We start from the raw sequence: 19,701 nt of genomic DNA, 5'->3' as shown, positions 1-19,701 counted from the left end.
TGGCAAGCTCCATCTTAACCGCAACTGGTTACAAAATCACATTGTAACTGGGTTTCTATTAAGCTTTTAGAGCAAATTTTAAGTGTGAACATCTCTGTATGATATCGAGTGATGGCTTTTCCTGCATACCCTCCCTTACAGGTCAGTTTTGTGTGGAAAAAACCTTTTACCTATTTAACTTTGTTTCTTCATCAAGTGATCATCATTCATTCAGAGATGTATGAGAGCCAACGTTTAACGTTTTTTTTTTTTTTTTTGGGTGGCTCCATGAAGCTTTCATTTCCTGAAGCTACAAACCATTGTTAACCTTTTCTTAATTAAGATTTGGTTTTTATGACATTACATAACACATGAAGGTTTCATCTATTAACATTTAGTTAATTAACAACATTAGTTAACATGAACTAAAACTAGAAAGATGATGTACCAAATACATTCTGAAATTTATTTTTTTCAAATTGTTATGCTAATTTTATACTTTGTAACCAAAAAAAATACTATAATTTTTTTTAACCTTCCTAGATATAGTAATTGATTGCGTAGAATAGTAAGTTTTGTAAAAAGAATTGGGTCTGTTCACACAGAACGCATTTTTCCATTCCACCGCGCTACTTTTCCATTGTTTTTCAATGTAAACACATGCAAGACGGACATCTTTATATGGTACAGATGAATTGCATTGACATCCAAAAAAGCCATATTTGATGGCATTAAAACTGTCTTAAACAGCGTCCTTATTCCAAATGCTGTAAAACATGTGCAAATCATTTTGTAAAACACATCTCTACACCTTGCATTATTTTTCCGTTTTATTGACCAGCGCCTCGCGTTTTTAACAGCACAAACATGTTCTGTGTGAACCGGCCCTACAGCTTTGTATAGAGGGGTTACCTGACATGATGACAGTTATAGGGTGGTGGTGATGGTACAAGAGCATCAGGACAGAGTACAGCTTGGTTTGACTTTGATATCCTGCAAAGCCTGTGCGGTGAGTCTCCAATACACTGGAGTAATTAATATTCACTCAAATGTCACTGTCACACACCTAGATAATCTTTCCCATGCGTGTATACACTGATTACACAAACGCAAAACATCATTCACATAGGCCATAGACACACACATACAAATGCTCAAACGTAAAATACACACCCAGAAAAACCTGTCATGATTATGCCACACATACAACATAAATCTGTATCTATTTTATGCTCAACTGACACTTGACTGAGGTCAAGTTGCACAAAAAGCCCTTTATCCTGTTCTGCCACCAAGAAAATAAAGCAAAACAAACTAATTTTGTCAAATGAATTTATTTTTTCTCCAAGAGTCAAGATTGTTTAGAATAAAAATACAGTACATTAATAACATACAATTCCTATGAAAATATATTTATAAAAATAAATATCAACTAATTAGAAGGCATTATGAATGCATAAAATAAATTCTTTAATTTTTTTATTACACAAATACTAATTATTATGTGTATTGCCAGAATCATTTCACACATATTACAACTGATAAACAATTAAATACCACTCAAATACAGTATTTAATTGTGTCTCAGCAATGTGAAGCACGCATTTGTAAGGTTTAAAGGTTTTCAAAGTGCAGTTGAGGGAGTGGTGGATCATGGGAGGTGTAGTCAGTAACGCTGTTGCGCTCGGGTGCGATTGTCAGCAGAGGCTCCTCGCCTACGCATGGTGACGCCCACAGTCTCACCGGTCTGGTTCTGCAGGGATAAGAAGAAAGAGAGAGGGGACAGAGCTGTGAGCAGGTCACATTAGGTCAGGGGAACAGATCACTTCCTCTCAACACATGGCCAATACTTACAAATGCAGGACCTAAAGCAAAGATGCCCCTCACTGCTGGGTTGCCACCAGCTGTATCTTGCACATCTGTTAAATCAAGCAGAAGTGATCAGGAGATATGATCTGTAAAAAAGAATTGTTGGTTTAACTTAAAAAAGTAAGTTGCCTGGTTGCCTTAAAATTTTGAGTTCATTTAAATTAAAAATTTGAGTTAATACAATGAAGGCGATTGGTTTAATCAACTGAAACTCAAATATTATGTTATCTGAACCATATTAATTATTGAAGTTGATTTGACAAAAGAAAATGTTGTGATACCAAATCAAGAAAATAATTTTTTACAGTGTAGCTGTTGATATTTGGAAAACATAAGAAACATACAGGGTCAATTTAAAAGCTATTTTCCTCAAATCTGACAAACATAGTAGCTTTGAGTGTGTGGATTAAATGTGCAGAATTTGAAATGAAACTGACATTGCAGACGTTGATTTAGTCTCTCGAGTGACTGCAGAATCCTCTGCTCCTCTAGTGACAGAGCGCTGATGTTGAGGGACTGTATTCTCTGGCTCTGGGGACCAACTGGACCGTTGCAGGACTTATGGGTTTGAGCAGAGTCCACAACTTCATGAGCACCGTCTGACACCTCAGGGCCTGTAACGGAAAAAAAAGAGTTAATGCTCGATTTTTGTAACCAGTCATAACTTCTGGAGAAAAATAACGCAGACACTGGACAAAGATGAAACTTTCTAGAGTGCATGTGTTGACCTCCTGCATTCGTGCATGCTATCAAATGGAAAGGCGATGCATTCGTATGCTAGTGTAAGCATAAAAACAAAACAAAGTATACTTTGGGCTTTAAGGGTGTTAAAATCTGGCTTTATATAGCAGTTTGATTGACTGGAAAAAAATACTTAAATAAGTTTTAATACTTTCATTCAGCAAGGATAAATTTAATTGATCAAAAGTGACAGTAAAGACATAATGTCACAAATGATTTCTCTTTCAAATAAATGCCGTTCTTTTGAACTTTATTTTCATCAAAGAATCCTAAAAAATGTATCACGGTTTCCACAAAAATGTTGAGCAGCAAAAAGCCTTTTTCAACATTGATAATAATCAGAAATGTTAATAAGAAATGTTTCTTGAGCAGCAAATCAGCATATTAGAATGATTTCTTAAGGATCATGTGACACTGAAGACTAAGACTAATGATGCTGAAAACTCAGCTTTACCATCAATGGAATAAATTATATTTTAAAATATATTATTATTTTAAATTGTATTATTGTTTCACAATCCAAGGTTTCCCTCATGTTCATATTCCAGTCAAGCTCCAAAAATAAATGAATAAAAACATGATAAAAGTATCAGTAAAGTGGCTGTGCACTAAAACAACTTCTGTCTTCAGTGTCCCATGGATAAAGATTTGACATGAGGGTAAATAAATACGCTATTTTAATTTTGGTTGAGCATTTTTTTTTTTTTTTTTTTTTAAACATGCTACACCTTAAATTATTAATATATGTTTGTACATGAGATTGAACAAATTTACATGTTACATTTTCTTTTTGTTGTTGCCCTGTTGAAAATCTCCAGAGAAGGATAACAGATATTGCTTTACATTATAAATTACCTTCACTGTCTGCTGCATGACCGTTTTTATTTGGGTGTTGAGTTTTTGGCACAGTGACCTGTTAAACCACAAATAAAGAGTTATTGAAAAAACAAAACTTAATTAAACAATTAAAAAAAATTTCAAAAAGCCAACAGCAACATAGTACAAAAATGTATGCAAGTGTATTGCATTTGTCCTTTACAATATAAACTAGATCAGTGGTTCTCAAACTAGAAGGCCTTAGCAAACTTGCAAGGGGGCTGCATTATTTAAATTAAGTTAATTTGTATTTATTTATATATTTAAATGTTCTTGCTTTCTAGAACAGTAGTTTGAGAATAACTGCATTTTTACCTGATAAGGGAAACTGGGCTTTCTCTGTGTGGTTCCTGCAGTTTGATTTCTGCCGATTTCTACTGAAAATCGGTTCTTCACCATGTTACTCTCCATAGCCTGTCTTCTTATTGGACTTTTGACTGATTTACAGAGGAAACTCAGATTATAAATCACATTCATATCATATCCAAGCAGCACATTTCAGTGATCAGTGACCACCTCCTCTTAAAGGTAATGACCAATGAATCTCTGAAATATATGAATGGGCTCACGGATCTGTGGCTTTAATGTCTAAACAAATCTAGTGAACAATGAACATGTCTTTATTCATTTTATCACTTATATTTTTGTATGTAGCCTATTATAAGTCATTTGTATGTATAAAATGTATTATTAGGGCTCCTTTGACATCTTTAATTACACAAACCTATAGCCTCTTTGCCATTAGAGGAAGACAAGAAAAAGCCACCCATTCTTGAGGCTCCTTTGACACCACTGATCAGACTATCACCATTGATGGTAACATGGGACAGGCTGGCACTGACTTGAGGAGAAGAAGACAACGGGCCATTGTGAGCAAGAAAACTTTGAGGGTCACCTAAGTCAATTCAGAGAGAGAGAGAGACACACAAAAAAGACAAAAGAAAGAACTGTAAGACAGTTCAACTGAAAGGTCCTAATATTTGAAAATCACATCTCCTGTTCTTGAGGTCTCTGTCCTCAAAATGTAGAGGTTTCCTGATCTTATAAAAAAATAATTGACCCCTGAGGAACAACAGTCCATCATTAAATGGATCCATTTCAACAGAGTAGTAATCCCAAGTGGTGCAGTGCTGTGCAAAGGGCCAAAGAAAACTGACCAACACCAAAAAAAAAGAGCCTTTTCCAAAGACTCTAGAAAAACATCCCTCAAGAATCTCAAACAAAGCTGCTGGACTCGCTGACACACAAAGGGAGCTCAGTTCTTTCAATCGACTCTCATTTGACTATATGACAAGGTGCAGGGAAAGTTCATGGGAAGCTGATGATTCCATGACTTTTTGTAATGTTTCTTGTCATCTCTTGCCTACTGAAAATGTGTCTTTTTTCCACAGCAGGTAAATAATCATTTTCAAAATTTTAAAGGAAAGATGAAAAGCAGAATGGGAAAATACAGAAATAGGGAAGCAATAAATAGTTAGGCTGGAACTTGTTACACCATGTTCTAACCAAGCATGATGCGACAAGTAATTTGTCAGTACACACTGTAAGAGAAAATGCTGCGCAATGTGACACAATTGCAACCAATCACAACATAATATTTCATTATTTATGGCTTCTAATGCCTCTACACCATAAACATGATGAACACAAACCTTTTGTATACGATCTATCTACTGTATGCATAATTTCAAACATTATTTATAGAAAAAAAAAACTGTTGAAAATGTGTGTATCCAATATGATACAGCATGTATTTGAGGTATATACATTTAAATGATCATTGTAATGCATTTTAAATATTTTGCCTACTTCAGATAAAATTAACATATATACTGTAATGTATATTTATTTTTTTTGATTTACACTGTCAGAAAAAAAGACGCCGCCATGGTGGAGTCTGCTCGATTATTAAAATTTTAACCATTTACACCAATAACAATGTTCTTGCTACCATTTTTCTTTATTTAAATTATAATTTATAATAATCATGAAATATATTATGTAATTAAATATGTAATTAAAATTAATACATATTAATTCAATAATATGTAATTAAATATGTAATTAAAATATAAAACGTGTGTGTGTATATATATACAGTGGCAAGAAAAAGTATGTGAACCACTTGCAGAATCTGTGAAAATGTGCAAAATTTTAACAAAATAAGAGAGATCATACAAAATGCATGTTATTTTTTATTTAGTACTGTCCTGGGTAAGATATTTTACATAAAAGATGTTTACATATAGTCCATAAGACAAAAAAAAATAGCTGAATTTATTAAAATGACCCATTTCTAAAGTTTGTGAACCCTTGATTCTTAATACTGTGTGTGGTTACCTGGATGATCTACGACTGTTTTTTTGTTTTGTGATGGTTGTTCATGAGTCCCTTGTTTGTTCTGAGCAGTTAAACTGAGCTCTGTTCTTCAGAAAAATCCTCCAGGTCCTGCAGATTCTTCAGATTTCCACCATCTTTTGCATATTTGAACCCTTTCCAGCAGTGACTGTATGATTTTGAGATCCATCTTTTCACACTGAAGACAACTGAGGGACTCAAACACAACTATTAAAAAAGGTTCAAACATTCACTGATGCTTCAGAAGGAAACACGATGCATTAAGAGTCGGGGGGTGAAAACTTTTGAACAGGATGAAGAGGTCTAAATTTTTCTTATTTCGCTTGAATATAATTTTTTTTCATTTAGTACTGCCCTTCGGAAGCAACAGAAGATACTTACATGTTTCCCGGAAGACAAATTAAATACAATTTACCTTGATCTTCAAATTCCAAATGTTTTCACCCACCATCTATTAATGCATCATGTTTTTTTCTGGAGCATCAGTGAATGTTTGAACCTTTTTTAATAGTTGTGTTTGAGTCCCTCAGTTGTCCTCAGTGTGAAAAGATGGATCTCAAAATCATACAGTCACTGCTGGAAAGGGTTCAAATATGCAAAAGATGCTGGAAAATCAAAGAATCTGCAGGACTTGGAGATTTTTTCTGAAGAACAGAGCTCAGTTTAACTGCTCAGGACAAACAAGGGACTCATGAACAACCATCACGAAACAAAAAAACAGTCGTAGATCATCCAGGTAACCACACACAGTATTAAGAACCAAGGGTTCACATACTTATGAATGGGGTTATTTTAATAAATTCAGCAAATTGTTTGTCTTGTGGATTATATGTAAACATCTTTTATGTAAAATATCTTACTCAGGACAGTACTAAATAAAAAATAACATGCATTTTGTATTATCTTCCTTATTTTGTTAAAATTATTAACATTTTCACAGATTCTGCAAGTGGTTCACATACTTTTTCTTGCCACTGTAAATTATATAAATATATATACACACACATACACACATATATAATTTGTGCATTTACATATACTCTTTGTTTTACCAATCTTGGCAGTGAAATACTGTTTTTTGGTCTAAAACAAAGAAAAATGAAAAAGTTCCTTTAAGAACTTTAAATAATTCATTTATGATTCAAAGATTGTAAATGAAATTAAAAACACACTTTTGTTGTGATCAATAAATTACCATAAAAGCCTGATTTATCTAATGTCATACAAAAATATGCACTACATTTTTATGTATTTTTTTTTAAGGTTTAAGTTTCAATAGTTAAAAAAATATATATATTTTTCATTATTTGGTATCAGGCTTTATATGATTAAAGGATTAGTTCACTTTAAAATGAAAATTACCCCAAGATTTACTCACCCTCAAGCCATCCTAGGTATATATGACTTTCTTCTTTCTGATGAACACAATCGGAGTTATATTAATAAATATCCTGACGCATCTAAGCTTTATAATGGCAGTGAATGCGGCAAAGAGTTTGAAGCTCAAGAAAGTGCATCCATCAATCATAGACGTACTCCACACGGCTCCAGGGGGTTCTGAAGTGAATCGATGCGTTTGTGTAAGAAAAATATCCATGTTTAACAAGTTAAGTAAAATATCTAGCTTCTGCCAGACCGCCTTCTGTACTCAACTTATAAAGAAAGTGTAACGCCTCTCGCAGTTCAAAATGCTTACACTACGTCCTACTTCTCCATATTCAACTTACGAAAAAAAATGTAGCTGACGCAACGTCAATACAGAAAATCTTGGGGTAATTCTTGGGGTAATTTTCATTTTAAAGTGAACTAATCCTTTAACATAATATCTACTGATGTGTAGTGGGATTTTAAACCCACTCAGTTGAAATAAAAAATATGTTATGAGAGAAATACTAAGTTTGGGGGTTTCTTTACCATCTTTGCTGGCGAGAGCACTTCGGACTCCATGCCACAGCAGTGAGATCTCCTCATCTGTTGGAGTCCGGTCCAAACAGATCCCATTTTCTCCACACCTGCGTCTGGCACTGTCTGCAAGGGCATCTGGAGGGGAGAGGGAACAGATGCCTGTCTCGTGGGTGCAGGTAGAGTAAGGTGGAGCTGGAGCACAGATAGTATCTGCTCTGAGGGTAGGCCGATGAACTATTGTCTGGCTATCTGGAGTATCTCTGTATAGGGCCAAATCCTGCAGACCTGTTCTGATTTGTACAGCATCATCACAGCAGGATGCTTTGGAGATGTACTCAGCTAAGTCACACTCTACAGCTTCAGGTTTTGGAGGGGGCCGAGGCACCAAAATCTTCCCCTGGGTCTTGGCCACATGTTGCGCTTCCCTAGCAGATTGCGGTCTGATGATAGTGCCCTTCCTGGCCCGGGAGGTAACGGGACACGGGCCGGCTCTGGCTGAGCGTGCTCTCCGGGGAATCCGCGAGCCCCCAATGCAGAGGGCTCGTCTTTGAGAGGTGTGCTCCTGTGTACGGATTTCTTGGGGCCCTACCTCTGCCCAGGCCTGTCTAGAGGATTGGGGCCCAGCAGAGGTTTTACTGGAAATGTTTTTTGATACCCCTGTGAGTAAATTCACATGGTCCGAGTGATCCGCCAAGAGCTGTTTACGGGTTTGTTGAGGAAGGCTAGTACGCCTGCCGGGGTCTCTACATGCTCGGTCAACCCCCTCAACTCCATCCACCTCATCAAACCAACGTAGTTTCTTCTTAATAGTCCTATTCTGCTCTGGCTCATTGAGTTTTGCCCTGGCCAGCTCCACGCTGTCCCGGATTAATATAGCCACTTCTTTGGTGAAAAGCAAATGGCCAGGGGTGTAAGTGAATTTGACATTTCCTGATTTGGACTTTAAATGATTTTTAAGAATCCCTTTCAGGAATCTGACATTGTTGTTAGTAGCAGAGTGGGTCATGGGGTCTGCAGATGTGCAGACGCTTTTCAACATACCAGCCTTTGCCAATTTGGTGACATCCGTTTCATTTTTAGGATCTGAAGGATGTATGCTTGTACTCTCCTCCATGCTCAGGGGTTTGGATTCTCTCTTGAGCCCTGTGGCATCATCTACATCTGGATTGGGTTTATGCAACTGTGAAGAACTCAGTGTTTCTGCTGGTTGCATGTTTAGGGAACTTGGGTCAGTCTGATAAGTTATGCTAAGATGGGCAGCGGAGCTTGAAAAGGCTTTGAATGAACTGCTGCTGGCTGGAAGAGTTGTCTGTGTTTCTGAAACATGTTTAGCATATTTCTCCTCCAGGGTTGTTGTCTGCTGTTTGGATTCTGACTTGAAGTCTTTAGTCAGACTTGAGAATTTCTGGGGTGTGGTATCTGGCACAGCTTGTGCTCTGCAGTGGGCAACCACAGATCTTTTGTCTTTCAAAATGTTCCCTTGAGGGTTCCTGTCATTGTCATGAGTTATTATACGCTCTAAATTAGCTGCTAAGTCCTCCTGAGTCATCTCTTTTTGGCAACCAAGAGTAGACTGGGCGTTAAAGTTCTGTGATTGGTCCTTCGAGTTATCAAATCTTTCTTGCGTGATATTCCGGAGACTCCTGCTTTCCTCTGCTGACTCATGATCCCTTGGTGAGTGTGAGCTGGGACTGAGTTTGATTTCCTGGTTTAAGATCTCCTCCAGGAAACTCTTGGCTATGGAAGAGGAGGGGTGAGTTGGTGAACATGGGTTGTTGGACTGTCTCAATGTTGATTGAAGACTTTTGAGGTCTTGGAGCTTAGAAGGATCCACAGCGAGGTAGAAAGACTGGGCACAGGTGGCGCTCTGCCGGGAGCAACAAACCGGCGCAGTGTCAAGGCTCTTCTGAGGTTCTCCATTCTCTAAGCTGTCCAGACTAGACAGACTCTCTGTCTCACTATGTGGGGTATCAAGATACTCCTGAAAATCAATATAAAAACATTAGAGCACTTATGGCAGAGTGCTTTTTGGAGATCATGTTGCATGCATGCTGCAGAGGGATGGGAAATAAAACATATAAGTCATTCCAATATGCTGAAGAAACATTTCTTTTTATTATCAATATTGAAAACGGTTGTGCTGCTTAATATTTTTGTGGAAACCGTTACTTTTTCAGGATTCTTTGATGAATAAGAAGTTAAAAAGACGGCATTTATTTGAAAGCGAAATCTTTTGTAACATTACAAATGTCTTTAATGTCTCTTTTGATAAATTTACTGCATCCTTGCTTAATAAAAGTATAATTTAACTAGGGCTGCCCAAGACTAAAGATTTTTCTAGTTGACTAGTAGTTGTTCATTTAAGTGATTAGTTGACTAATTGCGAGTTTATATTAATAAACCTTATATATCATAATAATGAGCCTTTAATCGCCTATAAATAATACATAGCCTAATCAGCGCTCAAACGCACACATAAAGCTTGCAGCAGAACACCGGCAAACGTAATGATTGTGAATGTGGTGTGAAAAAACAGAAGGAGACTGAACATTTTAATAATTTATTGATAAACTAGTGTTTTGTTTGTTTTCGGCTGCAGAGATGAAGTTAAATCTGCAGTTGTTGATGTGCCTATATGCACGTTTCATACGGATTACATAATCTGACAATATTTGTTTTAGATTTGAATCAGTTCATTTAAAAGTAGACATTTCAATAGATATATTTCTCGTGTCTGTGAGGCAAGTATTTGCTGAGGTTCGGTTAATTTTTTTGACACGCTGAAGTTCACTTTAGACCGAGATGGCAGAAAGCACATCCTGTTTGTTTTCATTATTTTACAAAAGCACAATGTTTTGTTGTTATTTTGAGTTTACAGAAATAAAAGCAAACCATTCAGTTTCGAATGTTGGATTATTCTTATCTGTATGACCAAAAATGACGAAATCTGACAAAAAAAAAGAAAAGTAAAAATGATAAAATATAATAGCTTACTAAATTCCCAGAAGGAAAACCAAAGGCAGGTAGAGCATGATGGTCACAGACATTCCCATGAAGGGCATTTCATAAGTTTGACTACATTTGTGCACAGAATGGAACACTTTTCCAAGAAAAACTAAGCCTATCCTATAAATAGGGTTATTACCTTCTGTGTCCTGCTCTGTTCACAGTTCAATGTATTAAATTATGTGTTGGCTACAAGCCAGTGCAGGTAACATTCCAGTTGGTGTGTGTAAGAAGACATAACTGACTGTCTGAGAGGGAAAGAATGCTTGTTTGAGTTACAGAGATAGGGGAATGTGTATCTGTGGTTTTAATATGCATTTGTGTGATGAAAGCCTCAGGATGAGCTCATCTCTTTAAAACATCTCAGTTTGTTCAGAAGATGCTGCAGCGTGTTGTGGCAGGAGCAGCCCTGGGGTAAAATTACAATGTTGTTGTTTCTCCCCCCGGCAAATTTGACAACAGGCCTCTTTTAACATACACAGGCACTGTCAATCACTGCGAAGCTGATCACAATTACAAAAAAGCCTCAACCTCGGAATTACATAAAGACTATTATCATGAACTATAATCATCAGAAACATTTTATTACACACTACCAGTCAAAAGTTTGGAAACATTACTATTTTTAATGTTTTTGAACGAACTCTCTTATGCTCATTAAGGCTGCAATTATTTCATAATAAATACAGAAAAAACAATAATATTGCGAAATATTATTACAATTTAAAATTATGGTTTTCTATTTTAATACACTGAAGACTGGAGTAATGATGCTGAAAATTCAGCTTTGCATCACAGAAATAAATTATATTTTAATGTATATTAAAATAGAAAATCATAATTTTAAAATATATACAATAATATTTCACAATATTATTGTTTTTTTTCTGTATTTATTATGAAATAAATGCAGCCTTAATAAGCATAAGAGACTTCGTTCAAAAACATTAAAAATAGCAATGTTTCCAAACTTTTGACTGGTAATGTAAATAAAGTTATTATATATATATATATATATATATATATTATGAGTTTGTATATTAACCTGTGGATCAGCCTGCTCTTTTTCTTTCAGAACAGTCTGTGTCTCCTGCTGCTCATTGAGGAAGAACGGCTGGTTGTTCCTGAAGTTAGTCAGGCTGTTCTCGTGCAGGAGTTTGGTGTAGGCCTCAGCTGCAGATAAGGCATGTAGGTGACGGGCGCCCCCTGAAGGCTTTGGGGAAGAAGTGCTGCTCCTGAAACAAACAAGTGGTTCAACACAGGCGTTGTAATAATCAACTTTATTTGTATAGGATCTTTCATACAAGAAAGAAAATATATATAAATAAAAAAAAAATATATATATAAAAAATTATATATATATATAGTTGTATAGAGCTCTATGATTTAAAAAATGTTCTAAGTGCTACCAAAAGTATTAATATTTTAAATAACAATACAATTTATTCAGAATTTGTAAAAGAAATGACCAAATTTTGGTAACTTTCATTAATAAGATGAATAAACAATATTGCATTATATAATGGCCAGACATATTTATATCTCAGTGTGCATGAACTACTGATCTGTTAAGCTGTCTGAGATGTTGAATTATTTTTTATTAATTTTAAAACTAACTGAAATTATTTTCAAGATAGCTTTTAAAATATATTTAAGATAAAATATTACTTCATTGAAATTAATTCATGAAAGCTGTTAGATAATATTACCTAAACGTGTCAACCAATAATGATATATTGTCATGGTAGCAAGCTTGTACCTGCTAGTAGTGGAGGCACTGGACAAAAATTGAGATTGATGAGTATATAAGAGTGGACTGCCTTGAATATGATGAAGCGCTTCATCAAGGTTGGGTGGTGTTCTCTTAAAGGCTGCTGCAGAACACAAATGACTTCATTTAAATGGTGGATGAGATGTGAGCACATACTGACCTAATAATAGTTCAAGTGATAAAGGCCTGGTTTCACAGACAAGGCTTAGATTAAGCCAGGATTAGACCTTAGTTCAATTAGTTCTTTTATAAACGTACCTTACATTACTGGTGTGCATCTTGAGACAAAAAAAATGGCAGTGACATTTTAAGATATGTCAGTGCAAGTTGCTTTCAGTTCAAACAGTTCAAACATGCATTTTAGTCTGGGAGTAGGCTTAAGCCTTGTCTGTGAAACCAGGGGAAAGAGTGCTTGTAGACACATGAATTAGTGTGCGCATGTCTGTTTCATTGAACCTACCTGGTCTTTTCCTTTGGGATGGAGAGAGGTGAGCTCTTTGGAAGTTCTCTGTGGCATTCTGGACCCTCTGATGGCGCTGCTGTAGAATATTCTCCCTCAATCTCTGCTCCTGAACATCCCACTGTTTCCTTCTCTCCTCTAGAGCCCTGGAGAGAGCGTGAGACAAACAGTCAGAAAATATATGCGGTTTTCCTGACGTCTGACAGTTAGACAATGCTTTGCACACACAATGTCCTCTTTAAGACATTATTAATTTGTTTTAAGATGAACAGATGAGAACTTTGGCAACTGCGTGCAGCATATCCAATGTACCACTTGACTTAAAATGGAAATGAGACTTTAATCTAATTGAAAATATCAGCTCATTGTACAAGCTGTCGTTATCTCAGACGTTTACCTTCCAGGGTCAAGAGAAACCCAAGCCTTCTCTAACAGATGCATTTCAGCTAAATTAATTTGTTAATGGCAAAGAACCCAGTGCATGCGGACGCACTGAGCTGCAGTCTGTCAAAATTGCAGCTAAAATTATGCAGAATAATTTAATCATCATAATTAAGCAACCTGAACTTACATAAAAAGGTCAAATTAATTTATTTTAAAAAATATTTACAAAATAATATTTCAAGAGACTTACTGACCTTGACACACAGTCATGAGGGTCTGCAGGAGTCCTATCTATGATATAATAATAATAATAAAAAAAGAACTTATAATAAAAGATTGTGCCGAACTACTTAATAAGGTTTTATTTCATTCTTGTATTATCTTCTTCATTATGATATCAGGACAGTTGTATAACCCTGATATTTTTAACTTTAAAATATCAATTACTTTTAATACAAAAATTTTAGTGTATTCAAATCACTGAATGCAAGATCTGCAATTTTAATGTATTTCTGAAAAAATTGTACGTGTGTGTGTGTGTGTGGGAGGGCCTTTGCAAAAAACAAGGTAAAACAACGATGTCGGACAATTTTGAAGTTGAAGGAGAAAATGAGGTGGAGTTTTCCGCCCTACTGCAGTACTTCTGCCTACGTCACGCATGACCTTTCCAACATGATTACGCAATGTGTGGCGCATCGCGGAGCAGTGCAAGACGAGCTTTTGTGGTTAAAAAGTATATACATTTTAATTTTTACAATTTTTTTTTCGCTAGATAAGACCCTTAATCCTCGTCTGTTGAAGTCCACTATATGGAGAAAAATCCTGGAATGGATTGAAATGGGAGTGAGTAAATTATCAGGAAATTATCTATACAGTTTTTAATCCAATTACATCAGAAGTAACTAATTAAAGGGTTAGTTCACCCAAAAATGAAATTTCTGTCATTAATTACTCACCCTCATGTCGTTCCACACCTGTAAGACCTTTGTTCATCTTCAGAACACAAATTAAGATATTTTTGATAAAATCAGATGGATCAGTGAGATCTCCATTGACAGCAAGATAATTAACACTTTCAATGCCCAGAAAGCTACTAAAGACACATTTAAAACAGTTCATGTGACTACAGTGGTTCAACCTTAATGTTATGAAGTGACGAGAATACTTTTGGTGCACCAAAAAAACAAAATAACGGCTTTATTCAACAATATCTAGTGATGCGCGATTTCAAAACACTGCTTCATGAAGCTTCGAAGCTTTACGAATCTTTTGGTTCGAATTAGTGGTTCGGAGCGTGTATCAAACTGCCAAAGTCATGTGATTTCAGTAAACGAAGCTTCGTTACGTCATAAACGTTTCGAAATTTCAATGGTTCACGTGACTTTGGCAGTTTGATACAAGCTCTGAACCACTGATTCTAAACAAAAGATTTGTAAAGTTTCGAAGCTTCACAAAGTAGTGTTTTAAAATCGATCATCACTAGATATTGTTGAATAAAGTCATTATTTTGTTTTTTTGGCACACAAAAAGTATTCTAGTCACTTCATAACATTAAGGTTGAACCACTGTAGTCACATGAACTGTTTTAAATGTGTCTTTAGTAGCTTTCTGGGCATTGAAAGTGTTAATTGTCTTGCTGTCAATGCAGGCCTCACTGAGCCATCGGATTTTATCAAAAATATCTTAATTTGTGTTCTGAAGATGAACGAAGGTCTTACGGGTGTGGAATGACATGGGGGTGAGTAATTAATGACAGAAATTTCATTTTTGGGTGAACTAACCCTTTAAATTACAGAGAAATTAGGAGTAATCCCTTACATTACTTTTAAGGGAAGATTAATCACTTAGTAATGCATTACAACCAACACTGCTCATGAAATTCTTTAATATACTCAGTATCTTTCAGGAATTATTTAATCACAGGAGAAATAGCTGCCTTCTATAAAGTAACATTACTTTGCTCTTAGAGCTTCTATTTCAAGCTGGTAAATCCTGGCTGACAAATAAAGGATTGTATAACAGTATCTGTGCCCTGTAGGGTAGCTTCACTTTCAATGTGCACGGATTGACCAGGTCAAACACCCAGACTGAGTCATTAACAGCATGGAGACAGTTCTTAGTATATCTGACACTCACTGTCAACACCAAATTCAGCAGCTGTGAATTGCTTCTGATCTCTGCGAAACTTACCCGGCAGTCTTTTAGCGTAGTTGCCTCCTTGGTGAATATGCTGATGCTATTTTTTTCTTGTTATTCCCACCTCATCTAATAACAAGTGCCCAGAGACCAACAGGCTAGAGCTGTGCAGTTTGATATACATGTTGCAATGTTTTAGGAAATAAATGGGCAGTTGACATGCTTATAAATTTATAATTTGGATGGACAGCAAAGAAAGCATATGTCTTCCATAAACATAAAATTATCTATTCAATTTGTGTTAATGGCTATGAATTTACATACATACCTAAAATGTAAAAAAAAAATAGGTCTTTTTTCATCACAAATTCAGCTGCATAATCAAGACCTCAACAGGAACGTTTTCATGATTTTAAGTTAAGAAGAGGGAGAGTTACATTTGTAATGGTTATGTGAAATTATATCCATGTTTATTTATTCAGTCATGCGGTGTGTGATGCCTCCACATAATAAAAAAGAGAGTTTTTAATAATAATTTAATAATAATTAATAAGCATGCAGTAAATTACAGCTTTACTTCGGCTATTTGTGTGAATGTTAGCATATAGGAGTCTGACAATTGGAAACAAAAAACTTAAAGGGATAGTTCATCCAAAAATGAAAATTATCCCATGATTAATTCACCCTCAAGCCATTCTAGGTTTATATGACTATCTTCTTTCAGACGAACACAATCAGAGATATATTTAAAAATATCCTTAGTCCTCCAAGGTTTATAATGGCAGTGAATGGAGGGTCACGTTTTGAAGACAAAAATAATGCATCCATCCATAAAAAAGTAATCCATACGACTCCAGGGGGTTAATAAAGGCCTTCTGTGAAAATATCCATATTTAAAACTTTATAAATTCAAATAACTAGCTTCCGGCGGACGACCATACGCAGATTGCGCAAGTCGATTTGTGCCAAATGAGTAATCCTCTGACGCGATATATGACGCAGGATGTATTGTATTGTAAGCTTAGACGCCTTTCGTGGATCAAACAAATAGGGCTGTGCAACAAACTCATGCTTCTTTTCTCTTATATATTGAAATCCTTCAACACTTCTCTTTAAAAATTATCGTTTTAGACTTATAATCTGTGACCGGTGATTTGTTTTGCTCTATCCTCTGCGCCTCTGCGTTCGTCATTACGTTGTGCATCAGGTCAAAGGATACTCTTCCAAAACGACTTGTGCATTCTGCGTACGGTCGTCCGCCAGAAGCTAGTTATTTGAATTTATAATGGAAATATGGATTTTTTCTTAAAAAAACGCATCGCTTCACTTCAGAAGACCTTTATTAACCTTGGAGGACTAAGGATATTTTTAAATATATCTCTGATTGTGTTCGTCTGAAAGAAGATAGTCATATAAACATAGGATGGCTTGAGGGTGAGTAAATCATGGGATAATTTTCATTTTTGGGTGAACTAACCCTTCAATACCTTAAATGTTCTGCCCTGTGACATGTAAATATCTGGTAGCACTTTATTTCGATGGTCCACTTTAGGCATTTTACTAAGGAACTTTGCAACTACATGTCAACTAACTCTCATTATTACAGTATTAGTAGACCGTCTGCTTAATATCTACTAACACTTTGTTTTGATGCTCCCAACAGACATTCTTCTGACTATAATTAGGCTACCTTCGCAACTACATGTCAATTTATTCTAACCCGAACCCTATAACCTAACAGTCTACTAATACCCTAATGAGAATTAGGTGACACGTAGTTGCAAGGTTACTTATAGTTAGTAGAATGTCTAAAGTGGACCATTAAAATAAAGTGTAACCAAATTTTTAAGTTTTAATTAAATTTTTTAGATACCATATTTATGCGTTTAAAGATTAATTTGGCATAACATTTGAAATGAAATCATAAAATAAAAAATTTGATTAAAAGAAAACAAAATGTTATAGCATCTAAAAGTATACTTTCCCCTTATAGACATGAAGATCTGGATGCTGAAAAACATTCATGTAAATTAGTCGATCTCCCAAATATATAATCACTCAAGGTTTTCTACACAGTAAGTCAAAGTAAAATCTGATTAATTTTGTGACACACTTACCTTCGTCTGCGATTAGTTTCCAGGGAAAGCTTGCGAGCCCGAGCTCGACAGTACCTCTGTTCTTGTACCAGCACCTCCCTTTCATTTTCAGTCTCTCCATGTAAACCTGATCTAATGTTCCTAATGTGATGCAAAGTCAAGGAAGGTATAATTTTAGAATAAAACATCATCTGATGATATGTACAGCACATAACAATGACAAAAGTAAACACAAACATATAACTAATATCTAAACATAATAGAATATGACATGAATGCTTATTAACACTATTAATATATATGAAAGCAAAAAATCCGGATCCTTGCCGATTGGTCAGCCATGGTGTCTATATGCACGATTAATATGAGATAACTATGAGAACAACCACCTTACATTTACGCTGGTAATTCACACAAGGAAAAGGATACGAGTAGTAAAGTGTGTCCTCCAGGACTGGCATCCCTAATATCAAGACGACAAGCTGATGACAGGTCTCAACACACCACAGTTCTCATCCATACAACAAAAGCTGCATCCTATTAATGTCGGAACGAGCACGCAATAACATAGCTGGCAAAACCAGAATTTATCTGCTTTGGTAAAATATTGGTGCTCTGAAGAATGAGAGTGAAGACTGGCCAGCCAGTGCGACAGCTAAATACAGCGCAAATTAACTGACTTTATAACTTCCTGTAGTTTGATACTTGATTCATCTAGACCCAGCCAGAGTGCATAACTATCTTGGCATTGTTTTAAATTAAAGCAGGCAGAGGTAAGAATTTATCGTCGTTCGCTACCGCTGAAACAGTTACGCCATGTCGGTAACCATCGACGCGCTTCCTTGACAACTGACACAAACTCGCGGTGGAGGCGTGGTCACGTGTATCACAAGCGACTGATCTCCAAGTGGACGCACTACACTGCTGCCACCTGCTGGATGTGAATATCCAACAGGTTTCGTCGGTAAGTGCCACATTTTGCATGCAAAAGGCAACATGAAGGGACGTTCGACTCATTTACGTGAATCGGTTCTCTCAAACAGTCCGTTTAAAAGAACCGGTTAAAAATTGAGATTCTTTGCGTCGTCACGCAATTACGTCATTGCGTAATCCTTGGTATTCCTGCGTGGCATGATAAAAATGTTTACCAAGCACATTATAATGTTTATTATAGTTTGTGTTTTTGTATTAATAATTGTTGAAAAGATCCCATTCAAAAGAACGATTCACGTGTTATTAAAGGGATAGTTCACACAAAAATGAAATGTATTCTGTCATCATTTACTCACTCTCAAGTTGTTCCAAACCTGTATGAATTGCTGAAGACAAAAGAAGATATTTTGAAGAATGTCGGCAACCCAACAGCTGATGAGCCCCATTGACTTCCATAGTATTTTTTTTCCCGTGCTATGGAAGTCAATGGGGTCCATCAACTGTTTGGTTACCCATATTCTTCAAAATATCTTCTTTTCTGTTCAGCAGAAGAAAGAAAATCAGGTTTGGAACAACTTGAGGGTGAGTAAATGATGACAGAATTGTCATTTTTGGATGAACTATAAGGTTTCCATCCGTTAGAGTCAGTTCAAACTCGTTCTTCTGTAGGCCTAATTGAAGATTTTTCTCACATTAACTGCTTTAGGTCACTTAACTGAAGTTGTGAATTGCAGGTCCACATCCTGCCTGTCACAGCCGTGGCAGAGTGTGAATTGAAGTGAAACTGCTGGGTTGAGATGTTAGGCTGCAAATGTAAGCAGCTGAGAAGCCGTGTCGACCTGTTCCGGCATGGTTCTTCCAACATGACACAACCTCTTTTAAACCACGGCCTCTCTAGCTGTCAAGGATCCGCACAGGACTGTAAGACGGTGCACTCGTATTTTTATGAATGGGAGAAAGTGCAACGCACAATATGGCGGAATAAGTCCCGCCTCCTAAATAAGAGCCAATTGCCGATTGGTAAAGTCATCGCATCACTGCTGCGGCCGTTAGAAGCTCCGGTTCCTATAGAAACAGTTAGACGCACATTTACTATAGAGACGCGCACTTAGGAGTGCGCATGCGCATTAGCTTGATCCAGCCTTAAAAAAATGCTGTTTTTTTGTCATGATTCGAGCGTTTAGAAA

The 19,701-nt window shown here is 36.2% G+C and overlaps 1 protein-coding gene across 2 annotated transcripts; it reads right to left on the bottom strand.

Annotated features, from left to right (window-relative positions):
* Positions 1-1,294: 1,294 nt before the first annotated feature.
* Positions 1,295-18,435, bottom strand: cep126 (centrosomal protein 126). 2 transcript variants are annotated; one of them, XM_051871320.1, is made up of 12 exons: positions 18,011-18,435; positions 17,603-17,722; positions 12,966-13,111; positions 12,494-12,608; positions 11,780-11,969; positions 7,738-9,709; positions 4,190-4,360; positions 3,781-3,902; positions 3,445-3,502; positions 2,286-2,462; positions 1,834-1,898; positions 1,295-1,732 (listed from the first exon to the last, which is right to left on the bottom strand). In XM_051871320.1, exons 1-12 carry the CDS (start codon positions 18,040-18,042, stop codon positions 1,646-1,648), a joined length of 3,255 nt encoding a protein of 1,084 aa, XP_051727280.1. In that variant the 5' UTR covers positions 18,043-18,435; the 3' UTR covers positions 1,295-1,645. The 2 variants fall into 2 exon arrangements, 1 of the variants encoding a protein (XP_051727280.1); XR_007926290.1 differs by having other exon boundaries at positions 1,699-1,732; positions 1,834-1,934.
* Positions 18,436-19,701: the final 1,266 nt, after the last annotated feature.

The sequence above is a fragment of the Ctenopharyngodon idella genome, chromosome 18 (assembly GCF_019924925.1).
Source record: "Ctenopharyngodon idella isolate HZGC_01 chromosome 18, HZGC01, whole genome shotgun sequence".
NCBI lineage: Eukaryota > Metazoa > Chordata > Actinopteri > Cypriniformes > Xenocyprididae > Ctenopharyngodon > Ctenopharyngodon idella.
Note: the sequence above shows the minus strand (reverse complement) of the source record. Positions and strands in the feature narration are given on the sequence as shown.

Coding starts and splice junctions, on each gene's coding strand:
- cep126 (XM_051871320.1), bottom strand. CDS start 18,042: ATGCCAGTCCTGGAGGACACACTTTACTACTC. Junction 17,723..18,010: donor GAGGACACACTTTACTACTC/GTATCCTTTTCC, acceptor GCATCACATTAG/GAACATTAGATCAGGTTTAC. Junction 13,112..17,602: donor GAAACTAATCGCAGACGAAG/GTAAGTGTGTCA, acceptor CGCTCTCTCCAG/GGCTCTAGAGGAGAGAAGGA.